Source organism: Halichoeres trimaculatus, unplaced genomic scaffold (assembly GCF_033239565.1).
Source record: "Halichoeres trimaculatus isolate MK-OKI-2021-1 unplaced genomic scaffold, fHalTri1.1 fHalTri1_scaffold_7, whole genome shotgun sequence".
Lineage (NCBI taxonomy): Eukaryota > Metazoa > Chordata > Actinopteri > Labriformes > Labridae > Halichoeres > Halichoeres trimaculatus.
This window is the reverse complement of record NW_027437185.1, coordinates 10,558,462-10,585,980: the sequence shown is the minus strand read 5'-3', so window position 1 is coordinate 10,585,980 and position 27,519 is coordinate 10,558,462. Positions and strand designations below refer to the sequence as shown.

The 27,519-nt window shown below is 39.5% G+C and overlaps 1 protein-coding gene across 1 annotated transcript in view; it reads right to left on the bottom strand.

Annotated features, from left to right (window-relative positions):
• LOC141793131 (mitogen-activated protein kinase kinase kinase kinase 4) overlaps window positions 1-27,251 on the bottom strand; it is a 56,561-nt gene extending 29,310 nt beyond the window's left edge. Inside the window, exons 1-10 of the mRNA XM_074673549.1 lie at window positions 27,076-27,251; window positions 26,281-26,346; window positions 16,544-16,600; window positions 14,082-14,207; window positions 13,873-13,983; window positions 10,393-10,483; window positions 10,048-10,178; window positions 7,102-7,156; window positions 6,758-6,836; window positions 3,693-3,865 (exon numbers count right to left, since the gene is read on the bottom strand). Coding sequence (XP_074529650.1) covers window positions 3,693-3,865; window positions 6,758-6,836; window positions 7,102-7,156; window positions 10,048-10,178; window positions 10,393-10,483; window positions 13,873-13,983; window positions 14,082-14,207; window positions 16,544-16,600; window positions 26,281-26,346; window positions 27,076-27,132 — 946 coding nt within the window. The 5' untranslated portion in view covers window positions 27,133-27,251. The remainder of the gene's footprint in view (window positions 1-3,692; window positions 3,866-6,757; window positions 6,837-7,101; window positions 7,157-10,047; window positions 10,179-10,392; window positions 10,484-13,872; window positions 13,984-14,081; window positions 14,208-16,543; window positions 16,601-26,280; window positions 26,347-27,075) is intronic.
• Between the last annotated feature and the right edge of the window lie 268 nt (window positions 27,252-27,519).

Genomic DNA, 27,519 nt, shown 5'->3' with positions numbered 1-27,519 from the left:
GGCTGACACAGAGACAGACAACTATTCACACACACAATAAACCTGATGAGCATGATTTTGGAATGTGGGAGGAGGCCAGAGGACCCAGAGAGAACCAATGCATGCAAGGGAGGGACATGTAAATTCCATACAGGAAGGCCCGCCAGCCTGACTGGGAATCGCACGGGTGCATTTCTTTCTTTCTTTGAAGCTGCAGTGCTAACCGTTGCGCCACCGTGCAGTCTTGCTCTGCGTTCATTTCGTCCGTATTTCTGCATGTTTCCATAAAGCTTACAGGTACGGACCAATCAGAGCAGTACCACCGGAAACCATGGGGGCAGTGTTGCTGTTAGTACCCGATACAAAGTTTAAGTGAGACATTAAAAAAAATAACTTCAGTGAAACTTTCGCAATGTATTTAACCACCTCACTGACCCCTGCCTGCTACAATGCTGCCTCAGATTTTGTCTTTTATGCAAGCGAAACATTAATACCTCATCCACAGTCGCCATGCTTGTTTTTGAGTTTTGTTGTCATGAACTTTTGACTTTGCGTAAAGGACGTACGGATGTGTGTGGGCAGTAACATCGTTTGAAACGGACGGATACATTTTCGTACGTAAAGGGAGTATAATGGGCCTTCACTGTGAGGGAACGGCGCAAACCACAACAGTGCAGCCCAGAATATTATTAATTTAAGAAATATAAAAAATTTTTTTTCCAACAATACATCATTTGAATCAAAATCTACAACAAGATAAATTGTTTTATTAAAGCTCCTGAACCCCACAAGTTTTAGACATCAACAGTTCATAGAAACAGTCATGTTGATGGTGATCTTCTTTAATTTTGCAGCTCATAAACATGTCTACGTATCAATTAAATCCTGTTTCAGCACCAGCTACAAACTTCTCACAGGAGCTTTGAATGCATGGAAATTATTGAGTGGTCACCTTGTTAGACTTCAAATTCATTTTTAAAACATCTCATGCTCCATTATCCCTCACTTCACAATAAACAGTGAAATCATTCATTAGTCAAACCCTAAAAACCTAGGAGGAAATTTCCTCCTCCATGCTATTAAAAAGGACAGCGAGATGTAGCAGAGGCTCAGCAGACTGTGTGAAAGGAGTGTTTGTATGTTCATGTAAGAATATGGTCTCATAATTCATTACACTGATGTATTAAAAAGAACATTTGAAGGGGCAATACAGAAATACTACAGTCTCTGATCAATCAGCCTCAGGGTGTATTTAAACCATTTTGGTATCCATCCTTTAGCATTTATGTTTGAATTATGAACAGGAAATTCTCAAAGTCTCTCGGAGTCTCTTGGCAGCACATGATCTTTCCACCAAAATCGCTAACAGTTCAAAACTGGTCCAGGGGGCTTTAGTCCACAGGCCAGTCATATAGGCTGTGAGCCCAGCACTTTCCTGAACATATGGTGAGAGAGTAGCTCGGTCCAACTCGGGCATTTACTGGATTTGACACGCCATATGTTGCCATTAACACCCAGGAAGCTAACGAGGTACAGGTGTGTGTGTCGAAGCAGAGGAAGAAGGAGGCTGCCTGAAATGAACTTACGCTGCAGGAGAGAAGAAAGTGGAGGAATATCTCTGCAGACGCACCAGTATGTTTTTGTCTTAATTTGGAGTTTTCAAAGTATAAACCATGTTTGTCCAAACTATGCTGCGTGATTTCCTGAAAATGGCCTATTGGTTCTGCCACAGTAACTTTTTCACACACACGTACCCACCAAGGTTTCATTTCCCTGGAGGGGAAAAACAAATGTGATTTAGAACACACTGCCTTGACACCCCCCTCACACACACACACAACATATGCAGCATGCAGTGTGTCTCGCAGTCATTAGTGTGTTTTTAAAAGCTAATAGAAGATTAGAACCAGATGGGCAATCTGTTTCCTCCTTCCTTCCCCTCTCAGTTCCTCTTTCCAGCTCTGTCTCTTTCTCTCAGCTGTGCCTGTGTCTCACTCTGTCTCTTTCTGCTGCTATCACTGTCTGATTAAGTTGCTTTGGCTGTGTTTGACTCGTCCAAATGACTTAACTTCATAGACAACAACTGTTGCTGACACTGCTTGAATGCTAATAAGAGAACATCCCTTCTGGGCTGTTTTTAAAACACTAGTGCTCATTAAATTAAGTAGAATAAAACAACTCATCTGTGGGTCTAGAAGCCATTTCAAACTTATTTGAAGACTTTATATCCAAACAAACAATTTAGGACTTTTAGTTTAGACAATCAATCATAAGGCTCAAATTCATGAAAATTTGATGATATAAAAAAAGGAAAAGGGTTGTTCACTAATTTATAGATTCATCTTTACCTGTCTGGAAAATATATAGTCATGGACGGAGCTTTAATTATTTAGGTCAGCCAGCACAGGAGTGCAGGTTAGTCTTTGTTTTGTTCAGGTTAAGACGAGCAAAACGCAAAATTTAATTTGACCATGAAATGTGGAGAGTGAAACATAAGCAAGTTGAACCTTTTTAATGTAAATATATGCCTTTTTGATTTTGAACAATGAGTTGGTAAAAAAAGGACACTAAGTCATGGAATCCACATCTGTTGAAAGAAATGAAACATCAGCTGCAGACCTGAGAGTGAGCACTGGAATTATTTTCATGAATGAAAGTGTCAGAACACCAGTTGTGCATGTATCACTCAGGTGGCTATTAAAACAGCTTGGGAGGAATCTGCTACTACACTGAGACTCCATTAAAAATCTTTCCTTTTCGAAGGTTACCATGACTCCTCCTCATGTCCCTCTATATTTTGACCACTTCAAGTATCTCCTTGCATTTGTATCCAAATTGGTTTTATTGCAAGACAGTGCTTTTTTGCAACTAGAAGACAGCAAAATCAAACGTGTTAGATTTACAGTGTCAGAGCAGAAACAAGAATAGAGAATTAACTCTTCTTGTGTGTATTTAAGCTACAACATACTTGTTTCTCGAGGAGAGTCATCTTCATCTTCCCTGATCACTGCTACAGTGTTGTTTTTAAACTTAGGTAATGTCAGTTTTTATTTGTCTCACTTGTACTGAGCAGCTGCTGTACTACAAACTGTTTAAATACAGCTTTCTAGTAGGATAAATGAAGAAACTATGGTTCCATGTTGTGAGTTGTTGCCGATGAACTGGTTGTCCTGTCAGAAGGTTCCTGGTTTGATTCCCTTACTGGGCATGGGCCTTTCATGTTGTCAGTGCTTGCATGGGCTCACTTATCGTTCCTCTCAAAGTCCACTAACATGCCTCACAGGTTGATCAGTCACTCATAACAAAGTGTACCCTGTCTGTTGGTTCACATTTAGTGTGGACAAATGAAGACACTTTAAAGTGTTAAGTTTAACTCTATGTATGTTGTCATAGCTAATTTAGGGGAACTGTAGAGATTTAATGGTTTGCATAAGTAGTTGTCTGCCATTTTCAAAGTAATACTGATCAAAGATAGTTAAGTGTAGAAAAACAAGTTTTGTAACTTATAGGTAACAGTCACAACTCAAAGATTTCAATTTACAGTTTGATCTAAATGAAAAGATTCCATGAGCTTTTGATTCTTTAGGAAAGCAGAAGCTGTTCCACCAGAGCAGATGCTGCACTTACTCAGCTACAGCATAATAACAATTCATCTTCTACCACAGTAGGGAAAGAATTAAGACATTTGTCGTAATCCATCCGTTCCTCCTTACCTTTCTCCCTTTTCTTCCGAGTCCTATCCAGGTGATCTTTGAGCATGATGCGAACCTGTCTTTCATTGGCCAGGTCTCGAATGAAGGCGTGTCTCAGCAGAGTGTCTGTAGTGGGTCGATGCAAATGGTTCTTGACCAGACAACCGTCGACGAATGACAAGAAACGCTTTGACCTGCAAAAAATGTAATTAGACAAAGATTATGCTGTGAAATATCAAATTTTCCTTTTTAGTTTAAAGTCTTAAAGTGTCAAAATGTGTGCTTTGAATAAAGTTGGGAATCTCTCAGTGGTTTGATGTGAAGCTCACCTTTAAACAAACTCATTCCTAGTCTTTTGAAGTAAACACATTTCTTCACAATCTGCCACTGCCCACCTTGACTCTGTTTTTCACTTAATGCCAAACCTTCTGTGGTGAAATGACCCACTTAAAGGGGTCTCAAATTAAACTGGTTTAAGGGAAATAGCTTCACTGAGGAACAATTACAGACATGCAAGTGCATAGCTACAGGTACTACAGAAGTTAAAGCTATGACAATGACTTAAGTCCATTTCCTTAAGAAGTCTGTAAACCTTTTGTGCTTATTAAAAATAACATGTCTTAACTTGAGCAGGTTTAGGATCATAAAACAAACAAAGTAAAAAACCAAAGCATACAGCAGTGTTTGTAGCCAATGAATCATATGAAAAAGAAATCAAAGAAAAGTTTGTCAAAAAGAAAAGTGGGAGACAAATAAAAACCACAGATCAATTTATCAAACTTAAAAAATTGTAATTTTAAGAAACTCTCTCCCTTACATGCAACACCAAAAGTCATTTATGCTGAAACTCACCAGAGCAGTGGAAGCTAGAAACCACTTGTTGCAGTGTAACCAAGAGATATCCTGTCAAAAATGTTGACTACAGAGGCAGTATCTGCTTACAGTTTACAGAGACTCCTCAGAGGTGTACTATCTGAGCTCCAAACAAGAAGAAAACAAGGAAGGGACACTATGTGCTGCTTCTTAGTGTTTGGTGTGCTTTCTGCCTTTGGGAGGCCTTGAGGCAAAAGAAATGGAGGCAGTGTACCCCTGACCATTGAAGCTATTAAAAGCTGTCCTGCAAGCTGTCCTGCAAACTTATCCATTATGTATGACAAGGAAGAAGAGGAGATAGTATGAGAGAGGAGCAGAGGAGACAAGTGGAAGAATGGGATTTATCTTAAAATTGACAAAGATACATCAGTAACAAAAAGGACTGACGTTTACTTTGAAAAAAATGTTGGACACATAACTGTTGGTAACTTTCATTTAGCTCCCTGCATGACTTAGAGCTTAAGTGTTTGTTAAAGGAGAGTGCTGTGAAATATTTTGTCTGAAGTCAAAAGTTGATTTATCCCTGCTTTGAAATATACTTTTTTCCAATTCAGTGTCCACGCAGACAGTCCAAAGGACAAGATGTACTGAGGCCACACTCTTGAGAGGGTTTGGTTTGGAGGATTGTGCAGATTTCTCTTCACTAAACAACTGTTCAGTCAACAAAATGGCAAAGGCAGTGGGTGGCAATGTAAAGTTAGTGTCTACAAAAGCTATTTTGGGAGGATTTAGATGTAAACTGCACCAAAACAACAAACCCACAAGAGGCGTCAGTATGGCCAATTGCCCCACGAGTCAAATAGCCCTCATGTGGTCGTCCAAGGTTTAAGTCCAACCTGCGGTCTCTTTCCCACATGTCACTCTCCACCCTCACCCTGTTTCCTGCTCCCAATAAAGGCATAAAAACCCTGAGAGTATAGCAGAAATTGAAAAAAAAAACAAACAAAAAAAAAACAACAAACCTACACCACTTTTGAGTTGACACCTCAGGCTGGTTTAGCAAGCTGTGGCTGAAGTTAAACCTGTGGTTCACAACCTAGGGTGGCTTCACAACTCACTCCTCTGTGAGCTTTAGCCAGGCTCTGAATGCCTACAGAAGATAACTGAGTCTGTGTTGATAGACTAGGCGCTGCCCTGTTGGCTATGGCTGCCTTTTGCAGCAGCTCTCTCTTCTTTGTCCATTTCTTGTAATTTATTTGTCTCTTTTTCGCAATCTTTGTATTTGGAGTGGATCATTACTTTGTATGGCTCATTTGTTGGGCATGGACACCAAACTTTTTGTGGCTTCAGTGATATTTTTTCTACTTTTTCTCCTGTGTTTGTCTGGAGATCCTACATGTAACCATGGCCGCATTGTTTACATGTGAAATCAGCTGTTAGCAGTCTGTAGCATGTCAATGCTAACTGGTGTAAGGCCAGATGTCTTCCCACAAGGTGAGGTGAAGGAGGTGAGGACGACGTGCTGGTTCTCAGGTGTGAGCTAAAAGGTGACAACATGGACCTGTCCTTCCATCCATCGTTATTGGGAACGTAAGATCTATTTCCAATACGATGGATGAGCTAGCTGTGCCAACCCAGCAACAGAGGGACTACCAGAAGGCAGAGTAACATGATGCTATTCACAGACATGGCTAACAGAGCTAACACCAGACACCAACGCCACATTAGAGATGTGAGAAGAGCTTCACCTGACTCTGTGGAGGTGGAGGCTGGCTGAACTGGAGAATGATGGACAAGCTGTCATCATCTATTTTCTTATGGACCTTTTTGCACTTTCTTACTTTTATATTCTTGATTGCTGCCGTGACTTCAATTTCGTTGTACTTGTTACAATGAAAATAAAGTTCTATTCTATTCTATTCTATCCGACTATTGTCCTTACTTGAATTAATAAATACACAAGTCAGTGGAGTCAGTTTTTCTAAACCAATACAAACAACTCACAGATTTTCATTTTAAAATAATGGAAGGTAATGTAATGAATCATAACAACATTTCAGTAATCTACTCACATCTTTAAACCAGTATCAGAGCATGTTATTCACTCTTAAATCAAATCAGGTCATATCAAATCCACAATAAATCAAATTGTGGCACATCAGAATCAAATTCAACACAGGTTTTTTTTTTTAAATACCCAGACCTTATCGTGTTTTCAACAACACGCTGCTCTTTAAGTTCTGTGGTGTGAGTGTGTGTGTTCACAGGCTTACCATTTCTTTGATTTCAGCTTTGGGGGAGGGTTTCGTGGAATCAAGAAGAGAGCTCTCATTGGATGCATGTCACACAGGGCTACAAATAAATCACAGAGGGAACAAGAGAGTCATTGACAGTCAAAGTGAGCAGATGATGGAGAGTGAGAGTGGTTGAAGGAGGAGCGTGAGAGTTGTCTGGAAGGGATTTTTGGAAAAAGGAACTGATACAAACACAAAAGGTTACAAGAATCAAAAAACAACTCCAGAGTGAAACACACACACAAACACACAAACACACAAACAAACAAAAACAAACAGATATCACACATTAATGTGTGCATGAGAGAATGTTTCTAACTTACGGGGTGCTCCTTCAGCCATCTCTAGAGCCGTGATGCCTAAAGACCAGAGGTCACTCTGAGAACAAAAGAAACAAGAAGAGGTTAAGACTGGGATACACACAGATTAGCAAAGACTGGGGCACACATAAGTTCACATAAGTGCTTTGTTATCATTAAACTTTGGATGTATTTTTTTATTTTTAATTGTAAACATGCATTCTGTCAGTAAGGCATACACTGAAATTATAACTTTGACTGATTTGATTTGATTATCAAGACAACTATTTGCAAAATATGAAAAGAATCAGTTGATCTATTGGTTTAATTCCGTGTCTTTCAGAAGAACAAACATTTTTAAGCAGCTCAATTTATGTAAGTAAGTGTGATTAGGGTTGTTCATATTGCTGTATGTGTCTGTATTTAAGGCCGTATGGGGTAATTTGCAGCCAAATTCTACACAAAGATGTAACCCTGTTTGTGTGGTCAGGTGTTTCCAACCAGAAGGACAAACAGGTTTTGATTGCTGAAGCAGCACGGAGCTGTCAGAGTTATATGTGGGTGTTCTGTCAACAAGTGAATAAGATGTGGACTTTCATTTATCCAACATGGTAATTAGCAGCCCGTCAGTTAATTATCCAGGTGCTGTGCTTCAGTGGCTTAAAGTGTTAGCTTGGCCTTCACACTCGTGTTATTCTAACCTTTTTTCAAATTAATCATGTTCCATGAAAACAAACTAATCCCTTACCTTGGCTTCATTTTGTCAACATTTTTACCCTTTAGAAAAACGTGTAATTGCTTTTATTTTTTGTTACAGCTGCACACTTAAAGGGAAAGTTCAGTTTTTTTTAAGTGGGGTTGTATGAGCTCTATGTGACCACTAAGGACATTAGATACAGTAGAAAGTTTTCTCCTCTCCCTCAGTAAGACACAGACTGTAATCGATGGTGACGAGGAAATAGGCGCTAACAGAGAAATACTGTGCCAGATTCAAAGACTATTTTCTCTGTCTAAAAGAACTAAAATCAAAAAGTAATACCACAGTTTAAGAGTATGCTACATAAAATATTTTTTAAGTGCATTAAGTCATTTATAAACATTTATGTCTGTAACCGGCGCCCGAAGCACAGCTTGTTTACATTCCCTACAGCTGAAAGGAGGAGGGGGGATGGAGCGCACTAGCGCTGCGCGGAAGGACACATGACCAGTTAGTTAGGTCCGGATAAATGTTTATATTTCTGAAGACTTAATGCACTTAAAAAATATTTTATGTAGCGTACTCTTAAACTGTGGTATTACTTTTTTGATTTTAGTTCTTGTAGGCAGAGAAAATAGCCTTTGAATTTGGTACCGTCTTTCCCTGTTAGCGCCTATTTCCTCGTCACCATCGATTACAGTCTGTGTCTTACTGAGGGAGAGGAGACAACTTTCTACTGTATCTAAAGTCTTTAGTGGTCACATAGAGCTCATACAACCCCACTTCAAAAAAACTGAACTATCCCTTTAAGGTGTCTTTCACACAAACCAAATTTTAATTATACACTTGAAGTCTGTACTTTATTTCTTCACTATTTTCTCTTTCACCTTGCATGCTTCCGTAAAACTGTACACAGTCAGTATGTTTACATGCACGCAGCAGTTCAACTAAGATCATAGCTGGATCATAAAGTCACAGCAGGGGATCTGGTCTTGTCTGTGTATACATGCAGAAAAAGAAAGAAAGAATTAGACTTCTGGCCACCAATGTCTCACTCCTCTGAGATAGGTGGCGCTGTGTCCTATTTGATAAGAAAAGCTGCATATGTGTCAAACTAGTTTTAGTTCACCCAAGGAGGAAGGACTTTTTTTACAACGATGGCCGAGATGTTTTTTGTGTGCTATGGTGTTTGTTGTGTTGGAGCCATACACTGTATTAGCACAGTGACTGTTTTTATCATAGTCAACTACTTCCTGCTTTGGCTGAACGCAGAGGACTAATACGACCTGCTGAGTCCTGTCAAATCCGACGGCAGCTCAATAGCTATAACAGTATCTAGGTATGTCAACTGAGCTATGCTTAGTCCAATCTCAGTCCAACTAAGCCGTTTACATACATTTCAACATCCGATCAGGGAAAACAATCCGATCTCATGCTGACTAAGCTAATAGCATTACTCATAGAAATTTCCGTAGCAGCATGTAAACGTACTGTTATCACATTATCTTCAGACAACATCAAGGTGGAGAGGCAAATTCTTAGTCAAGAACTTCTGCAGAAGTGCTAAATATTTTATATTCTGCTGACAACCTTACTCATTCATTCACAGAGAAGCTTTGAAAAAGAAGTGCTTAAAGGGATAGTTCAGGTTTTTTTAAGGGGTGTTGAATGAGGTTCTTGTCAAATGATAAGTGTGAAAAACAGGCTTTGGAGGAGATAAAAATACAGCCCAAAGAACAATTTATTCTGATAGAGACATTAACTTTGGATACCTGTGTAGACACCTTTATGAAGAGAAGGAACAAGATTCAACATACTGAAGGAGAAACAGGAGAAACTTTTGTGCTGACTGGAGAGCAAGACAGATCCAAAGTTACCTGCTGGTCAGATTTGGAAACTGAGTCCACAAACCGAGACAGTCAATTGCTGTCATGAGTAAGACCTCTTAAAACAGTATTTGATGACCGTTACACAAAAGAGGATGATAGTGGATCACTTGCAGCAAAGTCTGCATGGCTCACCAACCTATATCCCACATAGTTGTGGTGTATGTGTGTGAATACAAATAGGTTTTTTGATGGCACAGAAAAGCTCAGAAATAAAATGTCCAATAGAGTGTTCACTTACAGAACAGTGCTTTGGTTGGAATTAATTAATATTTGATCTGATTGGCATTTCCTATAGCTTTTACATTTACTACCGACAAGTACATCATACAACAAGCATTCCACTCAAAAGAACTATCCAATGATCTTTTCTGAGTAGTTTCGTACCCTGTAGTCATATGTGGCCTCAGGGTTCTCGTCACAGGCGATGACCTCCGGAGCCATCCAATAGGGAGTGCCGATAAAGGTGTTTCGTCGACCTATCGTCTTATCCAGCTGGGCTGACACTCCAAAGTCAACTACAGTGAGTATAGAAAATAAAAACTGAGTGACAATGGACATCAGAGAAACAGAAGCAACCACACTGCTTCTTCATGTGATGTTTAAGTTACAGTCGTGTGATACAAAATACACATGAATATGAGTGTGTGATTCTCCTATTGTGTTGCTGCTTTGCTTGAAGGCAGCCTCAGTGCTGGAGAAACTATAATGTGTTGTGTTGATCTGTCATACCAAGCTTGACTTCGGCATTCTCTGTGAGTAAAACATTTTGTCCCTTAATGTCTCGATGAATCACATGATGGGAGTGAAGATGGGAAAGACCCTGCAGGATGACAAACATACACACACACACAGATATACACATAGTCAGATGACCACGATCACCATAATGTGAGGCTGAAAACACTCCTTGAAAAGAGGAGAAGCATTATGTGTTTATTATTTAAAGTTTAAAATAAATAAAGAGCACTGTTTATTTAAAGCTTTTGGAGTTTCACTTCCAAGAACGTTCAGAATAACCTCGCTCTGGGGTTGTGGGTTGGCCCAGTGGCACATGCTACCGATTAGCACAGTTTTGAGCGCTGTTTTTGTGTCCCTGTGTGTTTGTTAATGTGTTTGGGCTCTCGCTTCTTCAAAGGAGGTTAAATAAACAAAGGAAGTGAGTCCTATTTCAGACAATGACTTCATGCTACGCTAAGTGTCTCTGTGTGTGTTTCTGTTTCTGGTGAAACAATGAGGAGACAGCTTGGCTGACGGACGCAGGGAAAGCACTGGCGACTCTCCAGAGTCTTTTGTCTCTAAAGTTTGTTACGACTAGAAAATCATCTCACTTTCCATTTGTATTTGGTTTAGTCAGCATCACCCCAGACATGTTAAAGCTGAGTTGACATTAATTTATTCACGGTTTGTATATGTGAAGGTTTATTGCCAGAGCCTCTTAGACAAACATGACACAGAAATCATCACAAACATCCCTGAGTCTTTCTCAGGACCTTGTGATCTTTTAGCAAGATAACTCAAACATCTTACGAACATGTGTTTCACTTCAGTTTTGGCCTTAACTGAAAGTATTTTGGCCCATTTGAATATACTGACAACATATGAAGTCAAACCAAACAGGAGTAGCTGCCTTGTTCCATCAAAACTTGCATGAAATTTGTTGTTCCTGTTATGCTGCACAATATTTATGACTGAATAAAGCTGCAAAGAGGTCATCAGGCCAGGAGTCTTACATATTATGAAAAGTTTGGGTCAGATTAAAGCTTGGACTGCAGATTTGTAAACCACATGCATACCTCACAAGGTTCTTCATCTTTGGGCATGTGGGAGATTTCAATAGCTCATGCAGGTTAAAAACAATTATAATGGAAAAAAAGTAATGAAATTTGTGTTTGATGGATTATTTCCTTGTTGTAGCAGTTTTTTCTTGGTAGTAATATCTCATTCTGTTAGACAGCTTATTTATTTCTCTTTTAAATGAAAGGTGCCAGGTGTGAGAAACGTCCGTCTGTTGGACGAGCAGCAGAGAGAGCTGTGTATGTGAGTGGTTCCCATAAAAGATTAGCCAAATCTCTGTTGATGCCAAACAGCTTATTCTGCCATTGACTCAGGTTTGGTGTTGTTTGGTGGATTGAAGTTTAAAACAATAAAAAATTATGGCAAATTAAAAAGTTATTTATTTAACAAACAGGAGCCTCAGTTGTGTGGAAGAACCATTAAAAGCCACAGTGACCTGGCTCCTCCCCCTTGTGCTGGTGATCAGACTGGTGACACACTATTGGGGGATGGTATCCCAGTCTTTTACCAACATTTGACACAAGTCAGCCAACATGGTTGTCTTGGTCACTCTGGCACGAACAGCATGCAAAAACCGATCCCTCAAATGTTCAGTGGGATTGAGGTCAGAACTGCTGGCAGGCTATTCCACCCTCCAAGCTCATAGATCCTGAGTGTCATCTCTGAGAATCCCACCTCTGTGCTACATAAGATGCTGTATCGCAATGCTATCAGTCAACGTGGCGTGCTAATTCTTGGAGCAGACATCTACTGACCACTGTAGCAAGGCCCATGTTCACACGTGCTGACAATCCACAATGGGGGGTACCATAATCTCCAAACAAGAGTCCAAATGACACCAGACTAAGCTGTTTGGCACTGACATGAAGGAACAGCCAGGCTGTGGTGGCTGTGTATGGTTCTTCCACACATTACTCAGGCTCCTGTTTGTTAAAAGAATAACTCAATAAATTGCCAACATGGCTGTGCTGCTCATCCCATAAATGCATCTTCCTTACAAATGCAGCACCATTTAAAAGGGAATCATACAGACTTTTCCAAACTATTACATTTATTACCAAGAGGCCTTTTTACAACAAAGAAATATTCTACTAAACTGCAGGGGCGGCGTCATGGGTGGGCCCATAGTCCTACGCTCACCCATTTTCTGACAAACCCACCTAAAACTTTTCATTGAAAAATTTTTTTTTTCTTTATTTAAAAAAAAAAATGGTTTGAAGGAGGAGTATCATAAAATTTGTCACTCTATGTTTTTGATGGATGCCCTGTCTTTGCAAAATGAGCAAGTTTGGCGATCTTTTAGCCTGTAGGTAAAAACTCATTCAGTCTCATGTTATTTCGGTAGGACTAGAGGAGGTTTTTGGGAAAGACTGTAGGTTTTTGTCTTCTATTTAACTGTGGTTAATGTTGATGCTCTTACAGCCTACAGTACATGGTAAGTTGAGGCGGTGCAGCCCATTGGTGCGTTAAAGCACTACTCTATGGCTGATACCATTGAGAGCTTTTGCCATCTAATGCACTAAAATGTTATGAAATTTTGACAAATATTAAAAGATCAGAGGAACCAAATCTGCTTTAAAACATACATAGTAACAATACTATATCTATATCTATAAAGTAATCGTTTTTTACTCACTTATGTAATTTAAGGCCTACCCCAAAACCATGACCAATAGAAAGGCCCTTACTTTCTGAGCTAAGTTTATATGGTGTACCAATGTTGTGCCCGTGGACACCTGGGTGCCCTCAAGAGCCACTTAAGGTGTCCACAAGGCATGTTCCAAAAAAGCACTGGTCACAATGGAGCTACCTCCTACCATCACTGTTCTACAAATCGTTAATAACAACTGTGAAATTATTAACACTGACTTGTGAGCAGTCTCTTCACATAGTATTACCACTCCTACAATGATAAATGTTATTAAAATGTGGTGCAATTTAGTTCAGAAAGTTTTTATCAGACAGAAAGCCCTTTGTGCCACTCATTTGCAGTGAGGTAGCCCTTGGTCTCAAAAAGGTTGGTGACCCCTGGTGTAGATGTTATGTATGAAACCTTACATGTAAAAAAAACAAAGCCAGTTATAACAGCACCTTCGACTTGTCATACAACTTGGTTTTTAAATCCAGGAAAACTGAAAATAATTTAGACAAGCAGCTTAACTCATTGACTACTCAAAAACAAGGAGACAAAAAATCAAAAACACCCCTCACAATTACAGAATAAGAACACGTGACATGCTTGCAAGCTTGCAAAAGTTGACAGGTTTTTCAGACCATGTCTGATCATTTTAAAAATATCCAAAAAATGATAAAATAACATCTATCTGACTCCTCCTGGCTCTTATCAGTCCCCTGCAGCTCATTAAAAGGTGTCCTGCTGTGTAAGCGTGTTGATTTATTTTACATCAGTCTTACCCTGAGCACCTCTCGGCAGATGTAGGCTATCCAGTCCTCTTTCAAGCAGTTCCCCTTTGTCTTTTTGACCAAGTCTGTCACAGAGCCAGCTCCACAGTACTCCATCACCAACTGCAGGAACATTTACAGATTTAAAGAAATTGACTAAAAGTTTGGTTATGGCTAGTGAATCAAATGTGAGCAAAACTATCCAAAAAAAGTGCACAAACCCAGAGCTGGTGGTCCTGTCCAGCAGGCCCTTTCTTAATAAAAGCTCCGTAATAAGTGGCGATGTTCCTGTGGTGGGAATAGCTCTTCAACATGTTGATCTCCAGTTTAATCTCCTCTTCTTCCTCCTTCACAAAACAACAGATACATCAGTTAACGTCACTGACAGTTGATCTATTTCAAGATGTTTCTTCACAGTTCTGAGTTTTGGACTTCTACTCAGCCAGATCCTCAGACTCATCGGTTGCTTTTTCCTGTTTTTATGAAGTAATGAATCGTTGAGTGTCATGACAATTTGAGACAAATAAAATCATGCTAAGACAAACAGCATCCCTAATCAGGCTGCTGTGTGACTTCTTGGCGACTTCCCCAGCTGTCAGACCTTGATTCAACTGCTCCTGTTTGTAAACAGAAGCATGGGCACACTGCAGTAAGCACTTTTTTTTTCTCTATAAATCCAGGAAATGACTTGTGACTTCTCCAACTTACTGAGCCCTTAAATCTGTTGTAGACTGGGGTAAAGTTGGTGGAAGGAGGCTTGGGGCTGGAGGAGCTGCATGTGGCTGTTATTTAAAAAAAAGGGAAACGACCGAGAGCTTCTCCCGGTCACTGACCTGCTTTAAATCTCCACAGGACAGGAGGGGAGAAAACCAGGAGGCAGAGTCTGAACTCTCACCTCCATCTGAAACACAAAGCCTCCTGCCTGTCTGCAGTGTGTGTGTGTGTGTGTGTGTGTGTGTGTGTGTGTGTGTGTGTGTCTAAAAAAAATAGAAAGAAAGAAGATAAAAGCCAAGCATTTCCTGCTTAAGACTTTGTCTACAATATGTAACCAGACCAAGAAGTCCAGTCAACAGGGGAAGAAAAACATGTGTACTTCTGCAAAAAAAAAAAAAAAAAAAAAAAATCAGGCTGATCATAAACAGAAAAGTAAAATTTCAAAAGAGATATCTTCAAATATCTTTCTTTGCTTGAAAAGCTGACCAAGAGTGAATCAATGTGTAAGTAAAGCAACAAATGTGAAAAAATCAACAATGTTCAAATTTTTTTTTGCCTGCTCAACCAAAAAGTGGACATGTTTGGACATGTCAGGATCACTGCACCAACAATGAGCCGTTCTTCTCAACAACATTGGTAATCCTTTAGTGGCAGAACCACTTAAACCTTCTCAAGTATACCTGATCAAACTGAAAATAAATGACTAACATCACAGTCTACAAAAAACAGGTCAGCTCACTGCACTACTGCAGGTCATCAATGTAAACAATAGTGCTGTCAGTGTTGTTGTGTTATTCACAATGACATGAAACTCCAAAATTAGCTGTTGTTTTATCATTTATTTACTTTTGTTAAGTACCTCTGTCCCTTTCAGCACATAATAAAAGTTTAGTTGCTGCAGCTTCTCACTGCTCCCTGCTGCGGCTGTGGAGAAAACAATGACACCACAGCATTTTTAAATGGCACCTGAAACTCTCAAACAACTCTCACTGATCTTCCAGCTGTGAAAGATGCTTGATTGTGATTGGTCGAAATCCCTTGACAACTGCTTCTGACTTTCACCATCATGACCAATGCCAGAGGCTTGATCATGTCATGTCAACTCAATCCACAGAAGAGTTCAGAGAGTTTAGCTTCTACCTATTAACACCATAATGTGAGGTAAAACTGTTAGTTTAAGTCATGATTGATACTTTATTGGTAGATGATGGGCTAACCCGATGGTTTATGTTAACATGCTAATTCAAGGGTCAAACTACATGGATACCGGATCCTGCCCAGCAGTCTCAGCCACGGCACTTGGCTACAAAGAAACATAAACACTGAGCGGTAGTGATGATAGCAGCAGTTTTCCAAGTTGTGACATTTGCCTTGTTTATTTTTGAAGGGGTGTAAACCACAGAGCTCACAGAAAGAGAGCTTGATGTTAACTCTACCACAACAGGCAGATAAGAGTCCATCGCTGTGGATCTCTAACTTCGGTGGAATCACAGGGAAAATTTTTCTTATCTGTGTATATAAATAATTCCAAATCAATCAAATTATATCCAAATCAATGTTTGTTTTTGTGTCTTGTCCCGAAGCTGATGAGGTAAACCACACTACAAAGATCTAGCGGCACTTTGTTTTAAAAGGATCAGCTTTTTGTTGTTGAAAGGAACTTAAAAAATACTCTGAAATCCAAAAGGATTTCATTTTTAAGGTTTTTGAAAATTGGATTAATTTCACAATAACATTTAGGAAAAAGACATTAATTAGAGTTTGATTCTTATAGGCCTGCTAAAATCCTTTGCTGTGTTATAAATCACTTATCATTTAAAGAAACTGCTAAAAAAGATGTTAAAGCACAGTTCTCACATGAGAAAATTTATAAAGATACTATATTAATTTATTTTATCTAAGGCAAATAGGAAAACAGGAAGGAGAAATAGAAATAAGAGGTAGAAATGAACAAGGTTATAAGTTTTACCTCTGTGACTTCCATGACTTTGATAGCTGCCAGTTGGCCTGTCTTGACATGACGACCCTGAAGGAACACATGAAGAAATGTTCAGAATAGAAAAAATGAGCACTGTCATATTGATTTATTTCTTTCAATTTGAACTTTTTCAGACAGGTCTTATCTAAAAAGGAATATGCATCACAAACAACAGAGACCTGAAAGAGAGAACCAGCACAGAACACTCAACAAAATGAGACGTAATCCTGTTGCTTGATACATTCTCAAACACACTTATAGATTTTACAAACAGACCCTTTAATGGTCACTTCCTTAAATTTTGTATCTGTTTTGATTTCAGATCCCACTCCTGTTGTGTTTGGTATGAAAAAAAACAAGAACAGTATATTTGAATCAGAAGCAGCGTTGGACCACAGCTGCTCCTATCTGTGCAGAGGTTTGCATGATCTGTTCCTTGAGGCCTGAGCTGGGTCAGCATTCCAGCTTCAGACTGCAGGCTAGGGATTTCCTTCCTCCCCGTTTAAACTTTCAATTGTCCATGGGACCTTACCACCACAGGCTCCCACTGTTTCATGACAGCAAGGACACTGTGACAACAGCTCCTGAGTGTGCAGAGAATTTAAACTTTGTCAACCATCTCCCAGGTCACCCCTCACTGTTTGGAGCTGAGAACAGCTGACTGACTGGTTGTTGACATAGGACACCATGTTGTCATCATTTGGCTTAATGACAGGATCAGTTTGGAACTCAATCAGATTTTAACATTCCAACTGTGAATTAAGAAATGCCACACAAAGGTGGCGCTCACAGGGTTCAAGCATTCACCTGTCAGACTCACAGTCACCAGCCACTTTATTAGGTACACCTGTTCAACTGCTTGCTAAAGCAACTATCTAATCAGCAATCACATGGCAGCAACTGACTGCATTTGGTCATGTAGACATGGTAAAGACAACCAGCTGGAGTTCAAACAGAGTCAGAATGAAGAAAGGTGATACTTTGGCATGGTTGTTGACCTGAGTATTTGACAAACTGCTGATCTACATGGATTTTCACACACTATCATCTCAAGGGTTTACAGAGAATGGTCTCACAAAAAGAAAACATATAGTGAGCGGCAGTTCTCTGGAACAAAATGCCTTGTCAATTCCTGGGAGAAGACCATCTCTGAGAAAACAACGTGAAGCAGATGGGCTCCAGCAGCAAAGACCACACTATACGACACACCTGTCAGCTAGGAACAGGATGCTACGGTTCGCACAGGCTCACAAAAACTGGAGAATAACAGATTAAATAATGTTGCTTGGTCTAATAAGTCTTGATTTCTGATGCTAGATTTAGATAAAAGGCTCAGAATCTGGAGTACAGCCTTTTGGAGGATCATGACAACATTCTGCCTGCACTGATAAAATCACAGGTATCAAAACTAGAGATGTTCATTTTTATTATTATTTTTATTTTTTTATATTTCATTTTTTATGTTTTATTTTATATATTTAATCAATTTAGTTTTTGTTTGTCTGACTGTTATGCATTGATTTGTTTTGTTTTGATTTTAACTGTATATCTGCTGTATCTGTCCTTATATCAGTGTAATGTAAAAATACTACTACAAGATGTATTTATTTTTTTACTTTGGCTTTGCACTATAAAAGTTCATAAAAAATACATTTGAAAAAAAAAAAAAAAAAACTAGAGATGTTCGATACCACTTTTTTTTCAGACCGACACCAATACGAGAATTCCCTCTTGAGTACTCACTGATACTGAGTACAGATACTACTAGTACTTTTGATAAAATTCAAATTGATGGTGAAAGATCATTTTGATCAAAAACACCTCAGTCACTCTGCCACTAAGTCCAACATAAAACACAAACAACTCTCTCTGAGTTTACGATTTGTTTTAATAAATGAACAAAAGCGCAAAATAAAACTGACAACTGTCAGAGTTTTAGTAATTTTTAAAAAAATAAACTGAAGTGCAAAATAAAACAGCAATGAAGCGTCAACTACTGGCGAGGAGGACTTGCTCAATGTAAGATTTTTTTGCCTTGAGTATCTGCAGCTGGTATCGGCAGCCTTCATGAGGACCAATACCTTAAAAGAAGGTATTAGCCTGATGGTACCAATACCAGGTCTCGCCCATCTCTAATCAAACCTCTTCAAGGGGACATATCATGCTTGTTTCTCCTTTTCACTATGCCAGACTAGGATGCCTGTAAAGCATTTCTGCCCTCAGTACAAGTCATTTAGTTCCTTCATTGTCCCACAATAGCGTTCTCAATATCCTCATTTTAGACCATTCTGAAGATCTTGTTGAAACGCTCCGTTTCCAGAATGACCTCCAGTTACCTCGCAACGTCACAGCCCTTTGTGCTCTGATTGCTCAGTTCTATCAGAGGGGCGGAGGGGGTAGAGCCAGGGGGCGGTTTTTGCAGCACGGCAGTATTTACAAAATCGCCACAATGAATGGAGCAGACCGAGCGAGTTTGCTGTTTGCCAAAACTTCACCGTAAGGCATTGATAGCACTAATAAAATGGCAGAGTGTAGGATACGTCCTTTTGTATTGGACCCCGAGTCAGACCCGGACGGTTCTGCAGCTCAGGAGGAAGAAAATCCACCTGGACACAGATCATCTCAGGACGCTTCAGTGTGGTGAGTCAAAGCGGTACTGTAACATGTATAGTTTATACGTGGAAATATAGGCAGACTTCACCAATAAACTATTTCTATAACAGGGCTCCATCCTGCTCCTTCACTTTTCTCTGTCTGTTTTATCCATCACGCTGAAAGTGTAGTCTAAAGATCTCTCACTACCGTCAGTTCGTCACTATGTTAGCACTCAGAGCTAGTAGGGAGCTGTATTTATACTCGGCTCTCGGTGGGTGTATCCCTCGGTGGCGGTTGTGTGACTAACTGACATCACAGAGGAGGAGCTGCTTTATCAGATTACTCCAATAAAAAGAAAGGATCCTCGTGTCATCACGAAGGTCAAATGATCTATTTTCAGAGGCATCAAATCTCGTTCTAGGATATCAGAAAAAATACAATACCTAATTTTTTGAAAATTCAGGGGGTGAAAGGTCTTGCTTTCAAATTTATTATATCATATGTAAGTATTAAATCAGGCATCAGCATGATATGTCCCCTTTAACATAATCTTGGGAGGAATAAGGGACCAATAAGAGTATGTCATATTTAAATTCTGAAGCAGCAATAATGGTGTCTCAGTATTTAAAGAATACCTCAACAACTCATCTGAGTGAGTATTGGGACAGTGATCTTCAATACAAGATGTGGTTATACATGTGGGATTTAGTTTTCTTGGAAAAGGCACAGGCCGAGATAAGACAGCAAGATCACAAGGTGTGATAGAGAAAGAGAAAAAACAAAGCTGCAAAGTTCAGTCAGGTGAAAAGGAGAAAATTGAAAAGCTTGTCTTGAGTCAAAAAGCTGACAGGATACCAGCGCAGCGACTCTATAAGCCTTAGAGCTCTGATGTACTGTATAAAAAGGGAAGAGTGTGTGTAATACCAAAGACAGCGTGACAGTCGACTCAGGTTTTACTGCAGACAGAGAGAAAATCTGAATAAAAGTTTGAATATAAACAGGACATGTTTATAACATGATTGTTTGTGTTCTACTTTCAATCTGATAACTCCTGTTGTTCTCTCTTTCACTGTCCAGACAAATAAATATTCAGGACAAATTTCCACTCTGTAAAGTAGGCCATGAGGGATCGCAGGATGTTGAAACATATACAGTGTGTCTTAATCCTTGATTTCCACATTAGACGTTTTCAGAATTTCCCAAAAATGAGCTCAGCAGGTTGAAGATGTAGAGTCCAGCCCAGCTGCATGTCGTAAGGCCTGAGTGTCAGTGAAAAGGTTACCACACTGAATTTATGCACATAATCAGGATGTATAAGGGGGACACTTGTGATGTAGACAGTAAAGGTGGAGTTAGAGATGAGATGCTTGTCTCCAGCTTCATGTTAACTAGCTTTCTGTTATATTCACCAAACTGTCTCTCCCCTTTTCTCCTCACCTGTCTCCTACAGTCTGTGTGTAGATAAGTTCACTGAGTGCTTGCATGGAGCAATAGCCAGACTTCCCTTTTTCAGAGTGTGTGTATAAATCATGGCATTTCAGAGCGGGCTCAGTTTGATGACAATGATGCTGCTTTAGAACCGTTGAAAGACGTTTTTGTCCCTCGGAGAATGACAACCCCAAAATTTAAATGGCCTCCACTGTGCTCATGTCCTTCAGAGCACACTGACAGCATACAAACTGTTTGGTCCTGGGAGGAAACAACTTTTGTTTATACGAGCGATTCGCATCATTTGCTAGAGGTCTGTTGGTTTAGAAAAATATACTGATAACTGTTTTCCCTCATGGCTAACACTGATGGTTCTGTGTTTCACACAACTTTATGGAAGTGCAATGCTGAACCTAAGGGTGTGTGAAATCAAGATTTTGATATTTTTAGGAATCCTGCAAATAACAATGATAGGTAATGTTCTGCACTCCTCAAAAAGTCAACCATTTTCATAAAATATTATCATTTCATTATCATTTTTAATTGCAAATTTCAATGTAATATGAATAAAAACAGATCTAATATAAAACAAATAAAAATTGAGTACTTTGTGTAAGTTTAATACAAAAATCAGCAATGCTAGTATGGAAATCAAACAGTGCTAGTATAAGGAAATTATTTCAAAGTGGCCGAAAGGATTTACTTTATATTGTTTTATCAAACTTATTGAGTGGGTTTTTTATATTGCTTATACCTTAGCAATTTGGTTGTGGTGGTGATTTCAAAGATGGCTAAAAATGTTGTTTAGTCCCCTTTAAAGAGGGGGTATTGTGCCTTTTTTTTTTGAAGGCTTTTACTCCACCGATAGTAGATTTACATGTCTTCCAACTCCAAAATTCTCTATTTTTTGTTTTAGAAAACCTTTATATTAGCCTCTGTCTGACACTCTTTGTTGTAGCTGCTGTCTCTTTAAGGCTCCCTGCCCACAAAACCCCCTTCCCTCTGAGTGTTCAGCCCACTGGAGGCCTTGGTGTTTGAGGCCCACCTCTCCAGCGGGTCATGAAGCAGTCAGGTGCTCCTTATGCGATGACCTCATAATTTCGGCACGTCTTGTAAAGATCTCGTGCTTTTTTAGAAGAGACAGACATATGGGAAAAGTTTAATACCCCTCTTTAAAGAGAGCTATTGAATAGCTGTGTCTTTTAAGTAAAATAAATTGAAAATGAGGTTGATCTTATGAGAGAAATGCACTTTTTATTATGTCGATGAAGAGGCTGGTGTTTGTTTAGTGTCCTGGTGTTGCTTTCCAACATTTTTTTAACTACAGCCATGCAGGAAGCTAAGCTAGCTGAGTGTGTTGGCCTCTGTGAACATTGCATGTGCTCTCAGTGTGCACGAGCAGAGGTCTATCCTGCTGAGCTCGATCATATTCAGTGACTGGGCGGATTCTCAATGCATGTTTTGATTAGCTTTTGCAGAATGGGTGGGGTATTCGATACTTTCATTTCACACTTTGTTAAAACGAAACCAAGATTATTATCTGACACTCCTAAACGAACATCTGTTGTACCTCAGTTACAATTTGGCACTGAGAAAGTCACGTGTCAGAACACAAACACACAAAGGCAATCAGCACAAAGCAGAGCTGTTGTGGGGGATATTCCCTGTGCTCCTATTTTCATTTGTCCCTCTCCCTCTTGTTTCCCTCTTGTTTCCTTCTTTCCTCTCTGTCCCTTTGCCTTTCACCTCTGCCTTCCTTCCTCTGGGCCTGCTCGCTCCCTCACTTTCCTCTCCTTCCCTCCTTTTCCTCTTTTGTCTTTGTTTCTCTGTGCATTTTCTTTTCCTGTTACCATTAACAAGCACAGTATCCCCACACTGTGCAGTGGACATTGTCTCTCACTCTTTTTTCCCCATTTTCCCTCATTCCTCTTCTCTTCTCTGTACTTTTCTCTTTTCCACATTAATCTGCTCTGTGTTTTTAATTCATCCTTTCAGATGCTCTATCAGAAATAAACTCAGCACATTTTTCACAGAGAAGGCCTGAGAGACTGAAAGCACGCTTTGATGCATCTGGCAGCATCTCCAGCGTTGTCTGCGATCGGCTCCAACGTCACGCTGTAGGGTCATTTGGAACTGAGGCCTAAGTGAACTCGTTTATCCAGGGTTGTAACTGGGAGAGCCAGATAATAGTGTACATTTGACATTTTTTTAGACTCTTGTCAGCATGACAGTCAGCGTGAGTAATGTATGAGGGATGATATTTAGGTCAAAGAAAAGGAAGTGATCCCAGAAACCAGAGAGGTTTGAGGAAGTCCACATGACTCACTTCTTGTAGAGCAGCTGTTTCATGAGTTTTCACAGCCCATGATGTCACAACGGTGTCAACATATCCAAGCATTTAACTCACTGTAAGAATGAACAAGCAGGTGTTCAATGGACAGATATCTTGCAGTGGCGTTTGAGGGACGTAAATCCTTTCAATTTTTTTTTCTTTCTTTCTTTCTTTTTTTCCCAATATAAATCTCCATGAGCTGAACTAAAGATTATCAATGTAATACAATTATGAAGATAAAATCTATTCAATTTTTTTTAAGTCACTGTAAAAGCTTGGCAACTGAATTTAAAGATGCTATGAGGAGGATCTGTTTTAATTGCACTCCCTCGCCACCTTCTGGCCAGGAGTCTCACGCACACTGTGGTAAATTGCTCGTAGCGACTCCGAGGTGTGTGTTTGTTATCAGCAGCCTGATGCTCTGATGTATCTGTAGGCTAACATGACAACAAGTAAACACTGTCAGTTTGTAATAAGTTTAGTAGCTGTTTATATTTAGCGCAGCTGACAGCCCGGTGCTCTAAGACATGTCTGTAATGTGTTACATCAGTAAATCCTGGTTAGCTATGTCCTGCCAGTCATCTACCAAGCAGAGCTAACGTAACCTCACTCTTCATTTTATTGATAGACTCTCAAGTTTGAACAGACCACTGCAGAATAACACACTTTATCCCCTGTGTTAGCCTTTAGCTCGTGCTCTATCTCTCTCTTGTTTATCTTTCTTCTGCTCTTTTGTCCTCATTCTGTCTGACAGTTAGGCTCCTGTGTCCACCATCACTACAAAATTAATCACAGAAGTTGTTTTCAGCAGAGAAAAACACAGATGTCTCTTCTCACTACTGAACTTCGTCAGCCGGCGTGGTGTTTTTCATAGAGACTTAGGCCTGAACCACACGTATATGGATATATTCCTAAATGCGCATTTTTCTGTCTGATTGGGCCTCTCAACCACACAAACACGGCGATTTCACCCACATAAACGGAGATTTTTAAAAACTGATAAAAACGAGAAGAAATGAAAAAAATATCCAGTTGAGTGGATCCGTACAGTGGTGTTAAACAGAGCTGGTGTTGACGCGATGACGTCAAGCGCCTAGCAACAAGTCACTGTGTTTGACTGTGCATGCTCATAACATTCTTCTTCTATGGTTTTCACATTTTGCTAACCTGTCACTTATCGGCCAGGCATGGCATTGCAGGCTTCAGAGGTGATCGTTTTCAGTTTGGCCTCTTCTTATGGACAGAGATATTTCTGTGGTGTGGACAGAATTTTTTTTTTAAACAAGGACAATGATATCTGATCAAAAAAATATCCATATACGTGTGGTTGGTTTGTTAAACGTGCCGTAAATCAATCTGGTCCTGCTCAACACGATCGGGATGCTTAGAAATAGCAATTTAAAATAACCACAAATATTGGGGCTGATAATCTCATTTGAAAGTGTGGATTACCATCAGGCATATATCTAGAAGGGAGACTTTTTCCAGATCACTTTCAAACTTCTCACAGCCTCTTTAAGCTACTGTGAAGGCTTGAAAAGCTACAAAGCTACGAATGAAGGAGAACTTAACATCAGATCTGGGTCCACACAGAACAGCATCTCAGATTGGAACTGGCCTGTGGAACACCTTTTAGTGATTACTACTCAGCATGACTAATTTAAGACCCCCTGTCACATTTTGCCTTTCCAAACATACTTTATCTCCTTAAAATGAAACAGTGTGGAAGAAATTTCAGAGCATGGTTTTCAAGTTCCAGTGAAGCCCAGTGTTGCATTAGACGTGATGAGAAAGTTGGTATTCAGAGGAATTTGCCTTTTACCATTGTGACACACAAGTGCACAGATGTGTTAAGACAGAAATGACATTACAGCTGAGGCTTACAGGGAAAGGAAGTGTCTACTGCAAACAGGGAAACGCCCTGTGTGTGTGTGAGTGTGTGTGTGTGTGTGTGTATGTTAGTGTGTGAATGCTGTTTCAGATTTTCTTTTCCAGCATTCGGTATTTAAACATAAATCACAAACCAAACTTATGACTAAAAACTTAATCCTCATCTACAAAAGAGCTCCTGTTTGGAAATCTGTGTGCTTTGATTTTTCTTGTTTAACTCCTAAATCGGTGGAAAATGCAAAATTAAAGTGTTCCTAAATACTGAGTAGTCCCTCACTTTTGTCATCTCTTGAGGCAATCTAGCTGAAAAGGTCTGATTGTTTTCTCCAGACCTCTCCACTCCATGTATAACTCTCCATCTCCTCTTTCTGTGACCATTTAAAAATGTCAGGAAATCCTGTCTGCTGACCAGGACCCAGGAGGTTAGCAGGAATCTGATCAAATAACAGTTATAAACTGGGTTAAATCTTCAAAAGGGGGGTTGTTTTAAAGTGAAACAGGATTCAATCATAACATGTAGCTGTGGTTTTGGTCTCCATCAAATTGTATTAGTAAGGAAACTTGTGTTTGGCAATGGTAGAGAAGATTTGGCAAATTTTTCATATGAGCAAGCCACATACTCAGCTCTGCTGCTTGTTCCATAAATGCATGTTCCTTCAAAATGTGGCATCATTTAGAAGAAAAATAAAGCTTCTTTCCCAACAGAATGAGATTTAATGCCAAGAAGCATTGTTACAACAAAGTAAACACAAACTTTCAAGTTTATCATCTCTTTCTCCCACTCTATTCCTCTGTAAGAAACACATCCTGTTGAAGCCTTCACATGCCTTGCTCTCCTTTGCCCCTGTGCATCTCTTGCAATATCACCCTATTCAGGAAGTTGGGTGGCAGATGTGCCACACAGTTCTTACACACACAAACATGAACTCATCTACCCCTAAGTATCCAAACTCTGTCTTAGTTTACACTCCACAAAAATTGTGTCAAAAACCTTCACTACTTTTTTAGTAGTAGTAAGTTATTTTAATCAATCTCATTGAAACCGTTTTTGTTGTAATAATCTTATCCATAAACACCTTGAAATCAAAACCGTTTAATATGTATAGCTGCACACAGTTTGTGGTGTTGCACTCAGGTCAAAAGCAGCTCCACAGACCTAAATAAGACTAACCACCCACTTTAACCACAAAGCGCTCATACACACATTCAAACAGATATTGCGATAAGGAAGTGAGTCCCACCCAGGCCATTTAAAAGATGCTGCAGAAGAAAAACAAACTGGCTGGAAATATCTGTGGTAACTTTTACCAGAAATGACATGTCAGACAATGACTCTGGATCAACACTTACAACCGTATGGTGTATAACTAGAAAAAAAAATTAATAGGAGGAGGCTTTTAGGATTATACCAGGTGTTTTGTAAACAATGTTTTAATTAATACTGGAAAATACACATTTGCACCTCAAATAGAAAAGCCCTCACCTTGTACACCTGCCCGTAGGTTCCATTGCCGACCACCTCCACTAACTCAAAGATACCTGCAGGATCCTGGAAGAAAACCACAATATAGCTGGATCAAATAAGAAGATGACAGCATGATCACAGCTGAGCTGAGTGCAGGATAAAGACCATGAATGTGGATAAAAGTTTAAGCTACAAGGCATGAAAATAAGGCCTTAAGAATTTCCTTTATTATATATTAAATGGGTCATGGCTTTACTGGCAGTTTGTTATTAACTGAAGAGACATGACAGTACATCATATGGATAATAACATGTTTAAGCTTCACATGGAAAATGCAATTTCCTCCTCAGACGAAGACGAAGTGAGCTTTTTTGAGGGATTATGGTGATTGGAGAGTACACAAAACATGTTTTTACAGCACAAAGTTACAAAAATGTGCAGCTCAACTACACATTTTCACAGTGCTGTAAATAAATTGTAAATGACTTCATCCTTTTTGGTTAACTGTTACTGCTGCATGTCAACTTTTCATGAAGTCAGCCAAGTGAAAAATCAGTGTGTGGCTTTAAACAGTAAACTTGGAGCAAACAGGACACGATGCAGACGGAGTGTAACGTTCAAGTCTGTGCAAACATCACACGAAACGGTTCTTTCACTCTAGAAATAAAGCTTTTGTTGCACAAATATGAGAAAGCCTTCATGACTGCTCCAGCAAACGTGCTGTTTGAAACTACCGTAACAACTCCACAAGCAACACCCACAACATCTTCCAAGTCAAACATTTTTCTTTACAAGACACAAAGTCACACTTACTCTTAAAGCAGCGAGATCGATACTGTCCAAACTTCGGGTGGTGTTTTCTCTCGACATCGCTGTCACGAAGTTTGTGAGGTTGGTGAAAGTAGACAAGACATGGACGGTTTGTGTTTATAAGTTATTCACTACAAACCAAAGTAACGGCTTTTCCTTCAGTCGGGTCCATTCTGAAGTTTAGCTAACAGAGTGAAGTGAGTCAGCGTAAAGCACACCACTTCCGGACAGAACTTTCAAAATAAGAGCACAAACCACAAAATAAAGAACACGTTCTTTTGGTTTGTTTTTCAACGTTTCATGAATAGTAGGCCTATTTGAATATGTTAGAAATGCATAAGCTACAAAGTGTTCAATTTGCATGTCCAATCTTGCTGAATATATAGTAAAATACACCATTATGGATCGCTGTAAAGTCACCACCTCTAGACAGCCCTTTTACTTAAA